At 38.0% G+C, this 12,149-nt stretch overlaps 1 protein-coding gene across 4 annotated transcripts in view; it reads right to left on the bottom strand.

The window, feature by feature from the left end:
• Positions 1-820: 820 nt before the first annotated feature.
• The window catches only part of kank3 (KN motif and ankyrin repeat domains 3), a 37,760-nt gene continuing 26,431 nt past the window's right edge, over positions 821-12,149 (bottom strand). For 3 of the 4 annotated variants that reach the window (XM_079245062.1, XM_079245063.1, XM_079245064.1), the window contains 4 exons: positions 11,704-11,923; positions 11,067-11,209; positions 7,847-8,047; positions 5,550-6,409 (listed from right to left, as the gene is read on the bottom strand). In XM_079245062.1, the coding sequence (XP_079101188.1) occupies positions 6,242-6,409; positions 7,847-8,047; positions 11,067-11,209; positions 11,704-11,923 (732 nt within the window). In that variant the 3' untranslated portion in view covers positions 5,550-6,241. Of the gene's footprint in view, positions 1,650-5,549; positions 6,410-7,846; positions 8,048-11,066; positions 11,210-11,703; positions 11,924-12,149 lie in introns of those variants that run through there. The other variant, XM_079245065.1, reaches the window with a different exon arrangement.

Here is a 12,149-nt window from a genome sequence, read left to right as displayed (position 1 = left end):
GATTATTTCTTAATTCAAGAAGTTCACTGGTGTGTTTTAAGCAAGATGTCTTTGAAATTGCATTTGTGTTGTTTGGGAGGACTTCATATTAATTACCAAATAGGAGTTACCCACTTAAAACATCAGGAAAAGATCTGATGGCTATCCATCAGAATTTTTAGTTAGAAACAAAACAATGCCCATTCTTAAAAAAACTTATAAATATGTATATCTATATATCTATATATATATAGATATATAGATATATATTTCCAACACATGAATAAACGTTACACTGACTATACAGACTCCTCCAGTATGTGTGATGCGATACGCGGTCAACAAAAATTGGACTACCTCCCAGCTCACCCCACTTCCTCATCCATTCATCTAAACACCAGTGAGTTGGTACCTTTCAAACTTTGTGACACACACATACACACACCCACTAACACGCCCACTACGCCAATGCTGATGCTGAGCGTCCTGTGCAACTTCATGAATATCCACACATACTATTATGGCTCCTACAGTGTATATTATTATATATATATATATATATATATATATATATATATATATATATATATATATATATATATATATATATATATATATATATATATATATATACACATATATACACATATACATATATATATATATATATATATATATACATATATATATATATATACACATATATATATATACATATATATATATATATATATATACATATATATATTTATATATATAGATATATATAGATAGATAGATAGATATTAAGATTTAAAATGAATGACAAACAACACAAATCAAGATTAAAATGAATGTTTATTACAGGCAAAGGATATATATATATAGAACATGTAAATATTCATATAAATATACAGTGTTAGTCAGAATTTTTGACACCCCTGATTTTTAAGCGCATAATGTGTGGATTAATTCTTATTCATTTCTAAATATATCAGAAAATACTGGGGTGTCATGACTCTTTCCAGCACTGTACAGTACAAAGACAGTTAGGACATGTAAGAGATGTGTGTGTGTGTGTGTGTGTGTGTGTGTTTTACACATGTAGACAGTGTGCTGGGATAAGCTGTAACTTCCCCATGACCCTGACTTGTATTAAGCCATGTAGCAAATAAAAAGGAAGATGGAAAGGGAGGACGGGAGAGCAACACACACCAGCAACATTGTACGATCTCAGTGGAAGTGATGTTCAACCACAAGGATGAGCTGGTCCAGGAAGGTGGAGTATGAACAATGTTTGTGAACTTATTTGATTTGCATAATTTGCTGGTGTGTGTCCTATTAACAGTAATACGTTGGTTGTGTGCAAATAATAAATGTTGGGCTTTTTTTTTTTCCCGTCACAGAGAAAACAAGAACATGAGGCCGACGCAACGCAACAGATAAGCAAATAATATAACCATCAACAACTTTTATGGAAAAATAGTATTCTCATATTAACAATACTTATAAATGCAGAACTTATAGCATTATATAAATACATATGAATCCAGGTAAATTCCAGTGGAGCTTTTCACAGCTCAGATCCAGTTCTGTTTGCTGGTCTCTGGCCTCCTCGGTGAGCAGTCTCAGTCGGCAGGCCAGGACTTGTGGGGGCTTGTGGGGCTCCTCGGTTGAGCCTTTGGACTCCCCTGAAAAGCACCATATTAATGAGAGAAGAAATAATAATTCTGTAAAAAAAATTATGGGTCAGATTAAATATAAATAAACAACAAACTCCTCCGTCAAGCCACGTTTTTCATGTAAAAAAGTGTTCACATGAGGTCAATTCTCCTCATTTAGGTTTTTGTGAAATATGGCCAACTGTATGTTGGAAATGAGGTACGTTTTCATTGGCTAAAATACCTGCAGAGGGGGAAGAGACTGATAGATCTGCAGTGCAGCCCAACACCACCAGTGAGACTTCAGAAGTGAAACATTATGCAACACTTTTAGCAGATTTGTTGTGATTAACACAGTTAGAGTTCAATTCCCTTTTATGATCCAGTTTTTCTATCAAAACATCTGCTCAGATTGTTTTTATACATTTTTAACAGAATAAGAATAATTTAGATGTATTACCTTTTACTGGTAATATTCAGCATGACTGAAATTTTCCCTCGTAAAAACGTAATAAATGGATGGAATAAAAACTTTGAGGTGATGTTTTTATGGCCATTTTATTTTCAACTCTCTTCCTATTTTTTTGGCCTCGGATGTAAAATTTCACACACATAATGAAATGATTATATCTCTGTAACCACAAGGTTTATTTGAATACTTTTCCTAGTCCTAGTAAATAGAGATTTAAAGGTGGAGTATGTAAGATTTACAATATTTTCAAAATAAATTAACTAATAAAATAACTACAATCACAGTTAGAAAGTTTTTTGAACATGTAGGTTCCAGTCTGTTCATATTTGATGCGTTATTAAATTACAAGTTTAATTAATAACAAATGACAAAAAGCACATTTTTTTACTGGTAGGCAAACATTTAAGAAGGGTCTTTGTCATTAATTAAACCTGTAATTTAATAACACATCAAATATGGACAGACTGGAACCTACATGTTTAAAAAAAAACTATCTAATTATGATTGTAGTTATTTTTTTAGTTAATTTATTTTGAAAATATTGACAATCTTACATACTCCACCTTTAAGCAGAGTAATTATCATTATGTGTGTCATTAGTGAAGAATAGATGAAAATGGCACACAGCACAACAGGAGCAGCGGCTCTACTCTGATCTTCTCCCGGATGACCAAGCTCATCATCTCTCAGGGAGAGCCCGGCCACCCTGCAGAGGAAACTCATTTCAGCCGCCTGTATGTGATAGTTTGTTCTTTCGGTCATGACCTACAGCTCATGACCATAGGTGAGGGTAGGAACGTAGATCGACTGGTAAATCGAGAGCTTTGGCTTCTGGCTCAGCTCCTTCTTCACCACGACACACCGGCACAGACTCCGCATTACTGCAGACGCCGCACCGATCCGTCTGTGAAAGTTAAAGGGTTAAATAAAAACTACACACATCACAACAAAAAAGTCACTTCTGGCACTTTTCTTTTTTCATATCAGCTACAGAAAAACCCAAATTTCCTCCAGTCTTTCATGCGACTGCTCATCACAACATCCAGCTTTCTACTGGAGGTACACGGAGGCTGCAGAAATCACACGTTCATACATCATCACATCGACAATCCAGAGGTTTTACTCAGGGCCATTGTTGTAGACAACTGTGTTCTCATGTCACTGCTCTGGAACATCTGGAACATTTTACAACAGTATTATCTGTTAAGTTGCTCGGGATGATTGAAGTTTGGCCTTTCTGAACATAAAACTCATTTCTATTAACCAGTTTCTTGCATTTTAGTCATATTAAAATGTGTACAGGAACTTATTCTGGAAATGTAAATTACCATCTTCTTTTTCTACTTCATCTGGGAAAAACTCGGTCATTTTATCACTTTTTACTTTTGGTTAAGTTGGTATGTTTATAGATTTTTTAAATTTGTGTTTTATTGCGTTTTTATTGTGTACCTGTTTTCCCCATAACATGTTCTCTCATAGACTAACCAGATATTGTGCATATTGATACTACTTCTTACTTGAGGGAATTGCTTACTTTGCACAACCGAGGCAGATCTCTGAGATCAGCTGATCAGCTCCTCTTGCATTGTCCCAGGTCCAGATTAAAGGCACGAGGAGATGGAGCCTTTTCTGTGGCAGGCCCAAAACTTTGGAACAATTTCCCTTTTCACAGACCAGCTGCGACTTCAGTTGACAGTTCTAAGTCTTTGCTTAAAACATATTTCTTTGCATAAGCGTTCAACTCATGCTAAAAGAGACTCTTTATCAACTTAAGTCCAAATTGTTCACTGATTTTTAAATTCGTGGTTACAATAGTGTGTGTTGCGGCAAATATCAATTATATGAGGGCCACTGTGGGCTAAACTCGGGGCTCTTTGTCCGACGCGCGTTCCAAAAAACTCCTATTTACTTCTGTATTAGCAGCGACACATTTATTCTTTCAATTAAGTTCCACGATTATTTCCAACACATGAATAAACGTTACACTGACTATACAGACTCCTCCAGTATGTGTGATGCGATACGCGGTCAACAAAAATTGGACTACCTCCCAGCTCACCCCACTTCCTCATCCATTCATCTAAACACCAGTGAGTTGGTACCTTTCAAACTTTGTGACACACACATACACACACCCACTAACACGCCCACTACGCCAATGCTGATGCTGAGCGTCCTGTGCAACTTCATGAATATCCACACATACTATTATGGCTCCTACAGTGTGTTACTGTACTGTTTTCTGTGTGTGTTCTTTTATATTGTTCAGCACCTTGGGAGCAGTGTTACTGTTTGGAAATGTATTATATAAATAAAGTTTACCTTGACCTTGATATTATCAGTATCCGTACTTTTAATTTGATTTGAACTTTGTTCAGCACTTTTTGTCAACAGAAGCGGTGTTAAATAAAAGGATGTTGTATTAAATAAAAGGTGTTTGTGTTAAATAAAAGGAGGTTGTGTTAAATAAAAGGATGTTGTGTTAAATAAAAGGAGGTTGTGTTAAATAAAAGGATGTTGTGTTAAATAAAAGGAGGTTGTGTTAAATAAAAGGAGGTTGTGTTAAATAAAAGGATGTTGTGTTAAATAAAAGGAGGTTGTGTTAAATAAAAGGTGTTTGTGTTAAATAAAAGGATGTTGTGTTAAATAAAAGGAGGTTGTGTTAAATAAAAGGAGGTTGTGTTAAATAAAAGGTATTTGTGTTAAATAAAAGGTGTTTGTGTTTTATAAAAGGAGGTTGTGTTAAATAAAAGGAGGTTGTGTTAAATAAAAGGATGTTGTGTTAAATAAAAGGTGTTTGTGTTAAATAAAAGGTGTTTGTGTTTTATAAAAGGAGGTTGTGTTAAATAAAAGGAGGTTGTGTTAAATAAAAGGATGTTGTGTTAAATAAAAGGTGTTTGTGTTAAATAAAAGGTGTTTGTGTTAAATAAAAGGAGGTTGTGTTAAATAAAAAGAGGTTGTGTTAAATTAAAGGAGGTTGTGTTAAATAAAAGGATGTTGTGTTAAAAAAAAAGGTGTTTGTGTTAAATAAAAGGTGTTTGTGTTAAATAAAAGGAGGTTGTGTTAAATAAAAAGAGGTTGTGTTAAATTAAAGGAGGTTGTGTTAAATAAAAGGATGTTGTGTTAAATAAAATGATGTTGTGTTAAATAAAAGGTGTTTGTGTTATATAAAAGGAGGTTGTGTTAAATAAAAGGTGTTTGTGTTAAATAAAAGGTGTTTGTGTTATATAAAAGGAGGTTGTGTTAAATAAAAAGAGGTTGTGTTAAATTAAAGGAGGTTGTGTTAAATAAAAGGATGTTTTGTTAAATAAAATGATGTTGTGTTAAATAAAAGGTGTTTGTGTTAAATAAAAGGAGGTTGTGTTAAATAAAAGGTGTTTGTGTTAAATAAAAGGAGGTTGTGTTAAATAAAAGGTGTTTGTGTTATATAAAAGGAGGTTGTGTTAAATAAAAGGTGTTTGTGTTATATAAAAGGAGGTTGTGTTAAATAAAAGGTGTTTGTGTTAAATAAAAGGAGGTTGTGTTAAATAAAAGGTGTTTGTGTTATATAAAAGGAGGTTGTGTTAAATAAAAGGTGTTTGTGTTATATAAAAGGAGGTTGTGTTAAATAAAAAAGGAGGTTGTGTTAAATGTGCTTTACAAATAAAATCTAAATTGTATTGAATATTTTCTAGGCGTCAAAACAAAGCAGCCAAATAAAAGTTCTCTAACCACGGTGGAGACAACACTTCTGGCATCATTCCTGCCAGAAGTTTACAGGAGCTCCATCACACCTGAAGGGGGCAGCAGACCTCCATTAATCACTGCTGCCCACACCCAAACAGCAGCTCAGGCTTTTCTGTGGAATTTATCTGCACTTTTAATATGAGACGCTGCTCTCTGTCCTGACTAAAAAGTGAGTGTGATCAGCTCCAGTCTCAGCCTGCTTGCAAGTAAACTTTCCCAGATGATTAAAAGCTTGTGACTTTTTATGTACACAACCGTGTAAAAAGTGAACTCTTGAGTTCCCGGGTCGATATTTTCACTCCGTCAACATTATCAAACATCAATCTGGAAAGTCTCCAATCTAAATGACATTTCATATTGATTTAAGATGGGGCAAATGTTTGGCCTTTTAACCCAAACTGGTTAAACTGTAGCTTAAACTTGTTCACTTTGAATCAATAATTGTGCCTGAATGTGCACAGGCGGAGGCTGGATGGGGAAATAGACTTACCATAGCAGTCTGGGTCTTAGCGTAGTTCATATGGGCATAGAGAAGCACAGCTGTGTCATTGTGGGCCGCCTCCAGTGCAATAGACAGAGCATTACTTCCATCCTGCAGACATCAGAGGAAGGCGGTAGAGACAGTAAAAGTCAGCTCATTGACCACGAAAACCTGAGAGTTCAAACCAGAACAAAGAGCTTTAGAGTCTGAGATGGACCGCGTGATTGACATTATGCACGGCTGTTCATTTCTCCGGCCTATCATGCATTTGTGATTAGCAAGTCAAAAACCAAAGTGGACATTCTTTGCTCCTGAATCTTTACAATTTCTTCGCCTTTGTCATTTTGAGTCCTTTTAAAAACACTTTTAGGACCCAGATTATGTAAGATTCTTTGTTTTGATGCATTAAAGGCGAAATATCCTTCTGGTTTATGACATGTTTAGAATCCAAAGTTAAATTACAGACCATAAGCTGTTGGTTGCTACTGCTGTGGCAGACACAAGGACTCGTTTCAGTTTCGTGTCATTTTGGGGGGAATTTTATATACATCTGTCTGTTAAGCAGAGAAAACAAAAGAAAAACAGGTTTATGTTTGTAATTGTGTTTTTTAATCAGTTCTTTTTTCTAAAATATCTTTCCATGAAGTAAAAAATGTTCAGCTTTGGCATCAAACTACATCATACATAATTAAATCTTACATTCAAGTATTGTCACAAAGTTCTGTTTTCTTAGTAGATTGGAGAGATGGGCGCTTCCCACCCCCCTACACCCCCCTGCACCCCCCCCCCCCCCCCCCCCATGTCCAGCTGTGCTGAAACACAATCCAGGAGCAGCCTCAGACAAATGGCCGGCTCATTCTGGCACAGATGTGAACACTCAAATATCTGCCTGCATGACTTGTTCAAGCATCCAGAACAATCCACTGTAAAATCACAAGACTGAAAAAATAAATAAATAAAAGGAAACAAAGTGAAGAGTTTGGTTCCATGCCAAGATTTTATGCAGGAAAATGCTTGTTCTGTTGGTGTTGTGATGATGAATCCTTTACATCCTGGATCCTCTGGAGGTTTTGTTTTGTTTGGAGCTTTTCCCTACAAGCAGACAACTTCACAAACAGCCGTTGCTGCCGGGTCGGTCGCTGAAATATGCAGAGATCTGCAAAAAGCTGCAAGGCACTGAAATCACTGAGTCTGTGTACGGAGGGGCTTTTTGATTCCTCCCCTGGGACATTAGAGTAGCGCGATGATTGTTTCCTGCACACAGCACCGACTCGAGTCAAAGGCAGATGACACTAATCTGATTGTGAGTCTTCAGCTATCAGCTTGTCTCACTTAGTGAGAAAACGTCTTTAAAAAGAGGGTGACAAGAAGAGGAAACTGCACAGACTAGTTTCCCATGAGGAGCCGTTTCCTGAGCTGAATCCCAGACATGAAAAAAACGCTCTGAGATGTGTTGAGCAGATTCGGCAGCTGGACTGCAGCATTTGGTTCATTTGGAGGGAAACTGGAGGCGAATCAGCTAAAAGGCTGTAATTGTAAATGGCTTACGTTATCTACGATGGAGATGTCACACCCAGGCTGTTCCAGGAGTAGTTTTACAATCTCAGCACGGCCGTGTTCGCTGGCACACATCAGGGCTGTAGATCCCTCGTCGTCTTGGACGTTTACGTCGGCGCCACACTCCAGCAGGGCTCGCACCATCTCCTGCCGCCCGTGGCTCACTGCTAACATCAATGCTGTCTGACCCGCCTGCAAAAGTAAAGAGGGAGAAATTTGATCCATTATCAGGGCTGTTATCTCCATTATCATCTCCATTATCACCGGTATTAAAAACTGAAGGTTAGATTCCTAAATATGTGCATCCAGAATTAATTCCTGTTCTTCTCTTCTTTTGCATGTAAAAAGCAAAGATCCCTCCTGTTTTCCATCAGATTTTTCTTTACATTTAGCCTTTTAGCTAAATACTTACCAACACACTGAATTAACTTTCATGCAAAACACCCTTGGAGTGCAGTGGTAAAGCGGTAGGGCAATAGATCAGAAGGTCATGGGTTCAACTCCCTGCTGGTACAGCTTTACAGCACATTAGATACTTGTAATTCTTCTCCTGATCATTAACTTTAGGGCAGCTGTAGCTCAGGAGGGAGAGCAATTGGAAAGTTGGGAGATCAATTCCAGGCTTCCCCTGACTACGTGCCGAAGTGTCCTTGGACAAGACACTCTACCCCACAGGTGTCAAACTCCAGTCCTCCAGGGCCAGTATCCTGTAGGTTTTTGTTGTCTCCATGCTCCAACACACCTGACTGAAATTAACAAGTAGGTTGACAAGAAGCTGCTGGATCCATTTGATTTGAGTCAGGTGTGCTGGTAGAGGGAAACAACAAAGACCTGCCAGATACCGGCCCTCGAGGACTGGAGTTTGACACCCCTGCTCTACCTCAAGCTGCCTCTCGATGTGCCTATTGAGGAACGAGTGTGTAAGTCGCTTTGGTTCAAAGCGTCTTCTAAATGACTGTTGAGTAGAATAGAATATGAGGGATGTTGCCTATGGCAGGATTGTCCGAAGTCGGTCCTCAAGGGCCGATGTCCTGCAGGTTTTCCATGCATCCCTTTTCCGACACACCTGACTCACATTAATCAGATCCAACAGCCAATGAAGTTTTGTTCAGTGACTGATTCATTTTAATCAGGTGTGTTGGAACAGGGATACATGGAAAACCTGCCCTGGAAGACTGGAGCTGGACACCCCTGGTCTATAGTGTCATGTGTAGCAACACTTTCATTCTTATGACACAGTTAGACTTGACTCGTCCACTTTAGATGATTTTCCTCCAATGCCTTTTCAGAATCACCAACCCCATTTCTGCTCTTTCACCCAGACTGCCAGTAATCACCCCATCGTCCACTCATCTCTCACTTCCTCTTTAACAGACACTCAACAGTTTTCGGCAGTAAATTAAATTTCACTCTTAATTTAATTTTGTGTCATCAGTTACAGATGTGGAGTCACACAGCAGCAATTTTAACGTGTAAAAGGGATGTTTCATTATTTCCCTCTGAGATTAAATGTGCAACATCTCAACCTACTTTCTTTCCGTTCGTTTGCTGACTAGATGCTGCAGAAATACACGCAGTGAATAATGCTTTAAATAAAGTCTAATGGTCTTACAAGTGCTTTTTCACATTGATATTTCGTAAATAAATGCCTAAGCCACACAAAAACATAAAATAAAGATTTTGATTCCAGAATATAAAATTGCTCTGCATGCATCGTTTTTTTTTTTCCCCACAGCAACAATAACAAGTACCAGTAATTGGATTTATAGCAAGTGATGCCATAAATTCAGTCCCATGACTTGGCGGTGCAAGATCCCGTCAGGCGCCACATACACCACACAACCTGATTAAATCAACCACAGAAGATAAAACCACTCAAATCTACAGCCGCTCCTCAACGACCAGTGTCTGACGTTAGGGTACACATCTGCTTAATCAAGTCTAACCTATAACTATTTATTCCTCAAGTCAGTTTTGCTTCACCACAACGTAACGTCACACGTCTCCAATTAAATAAACAAGAAACGTTCTTTCTGATTTACTGGTTCTCTGAAACCGGAAAGAACATGAAGTCACTCAAAACTCTTTGTTGTGACAAAACTGAAAAGAGGGGAAGAGGACTCTGTCTTCAGCTGTTTTCTGAAACCAAACATGCTGCAGATGCTTCATGTCCATGTCAAATCACGAATGTAATTATGTTTATTTGTTCACGTCAATATGGAAATTATAACATGGAGCTGGTGAAGGTCAACAGCGTCATAACAAATACTCCTCACTGATTCAGGATCATCTCTAAACTGTTTTTTATTTGTTCTTTCTGCAGAGTGAAGAGTAAAAAAGCTGACAAGTCAGCATTTAAAAGTACAAAAAAAGCCTCAGAGTGGGAGGTAGAGCCCAAAACAAAGATGGCTGGCTGTGTCTGAGACAAAGGACAAATCTAAGAGCAGACAGAAGAAACTTTGCAGCCAACATGCTGCCTTGTTGCAGAGAGGAATTTATCATTATTATAATCAAAATATTCTGTTTTTATGTGCAAAGGAAGATTTGCCAGGAACAACCAACAAAAGCTGCATGGATGATATTTATAATAACTAAAGGTAAATCATTTTAATAAATATTTTGATTCTGTGTGAAAAGATATTTATAAACAACACAATAAAACATTTGGGAACCAGCAGAGGAACAATTTAACCAAGTTTATATTCAGTAATGTTACTAAACGGAACATGCATTAAACTAGAAAGATTAAATTAACTTACTGACCTCAAATTCAGTTTGCTCCTAATTATTACGATTTACCCTGTAAGAGTTAAATGACTCCACTCAGACTAAAGTCATTTAACAAAACTTGCAGAACCAAAGTGGACTCTAAATAATGACACATTCTGGTCTGACTACACGTTCACAGAAGCTATTTTGTGCTCTTTGACATTCACTTTTCTTCGTGGTTCTTTTTTCTTAACATAAAGAATCATTTCTTCACATATTAAATCAAGTGATCACTTGATCGCAGTGTAAAATATAAATGGAACAAATCCCATCAGGTTTCCTTTTGTGGTCTTGAGCAGCTCACACACGCCACAGCTGAGGAGCTACAGTAACATGACTATGGGAGCCCGGAAGGCTGAAAGTTGCATGTGACAGAAGAAAAAAAAAAGCATAAGTGGTGCGTTCAGGTAAAGAGATGTGTGTTGAACAAACAACAACTTACCTGACTAGCTTTGGCGTTCACATTCCCCTGACTGAAGAGCTTTTTCACCACAGCCATGTCCTCTTCCTCCTTAACGGTCGAGAGAGCCGCCAGCATGATGGCCGTGTATCCCGCCTTGTTTTGCTTATCCACACAGCACACACCTGTAAAATCACACTTTACTGTCCACTGATTAAGCATAAAATGGGAAGAATCATTCTAATCTTCCCAGCATATTCTAAATAAACACATTTATGGTGAGTTTGCTAATAATTAAACAAGTGCCAATAAATACCATCACAATCACGATCATCACATATTAACTCAAGTTAACATTCATCAAGTTATTTTTAAAAAAATTGGCACTAGTTTATCTAAAAACTGCAAATGCTAGAGGAAAGACTAAATAAATATCACCAAAGCTATTAATAATAACAGCATCTTGTCTCACCAGACTCCACCTAACGAAATGTAAACTGCTAAAGTGGCGACATGTTCAATCATTTCATCCTCGAAGCGGAAACATTTTGCGTTATCGTTTCCTCCAGCATGATAAGTCAAGCTTAATTATTGGAAATGATCAAGCTGGATTGATCATTATTGAATTAGGTGTGAAAGCTGTTTGGGTTGTTTTGTTCTCTTGTTGCTGTTCACCGACCCGTGTCCAGCAGCAGGCTGACCACACCGAAGTTGGAGTGGGAGACGCTGTAGTGAAGAGCTGTGTTGCCGTTGCCGTCGGTCATGTTGACAACGTGCCGCAGCAGCACCGAAGACACCTCAGAGAACGCCATCAAGTAGTCGGAGACCCGCGGCGGCTGAGCCATCTTTGCACTGGAGATTCTGAACCACTCCAGCTGGACAGTGTGGGTGCTGGAGAGCTGAAGGTGAGGGAGTGAAGACATGCGTGATTATGCAGTGAAAACAAGCAGGAGAAACAGCACCTGAAGCAAATCTGCCTCCATGCAACAAGAGTTATCATCGTATGTCTGCATAGTGTATTCCAAACAAAGTCAGACCGAACTGGTCTCACGTCTACGTTAAAGGAAACTCCTTCATTCTGTTGTCAAACTACAACTCAAGCTCACTTCCTGAGCGTTCTTTGTT

This window comes from Telmatherina bonti (genome assembly GCF_933228915.1).
Source record: "Telmatherina bonti genome assembly, chromosome: 8".
NCBI lineage: Eukaryota > Metazoa > Chordata > Actinopteri > Atheriniformes > Telmatherinidae > Telmatherina > Telmatherina bonti.
This window is presented reverse-complemented; position numbering and strand designations above follow the sequence as displayed.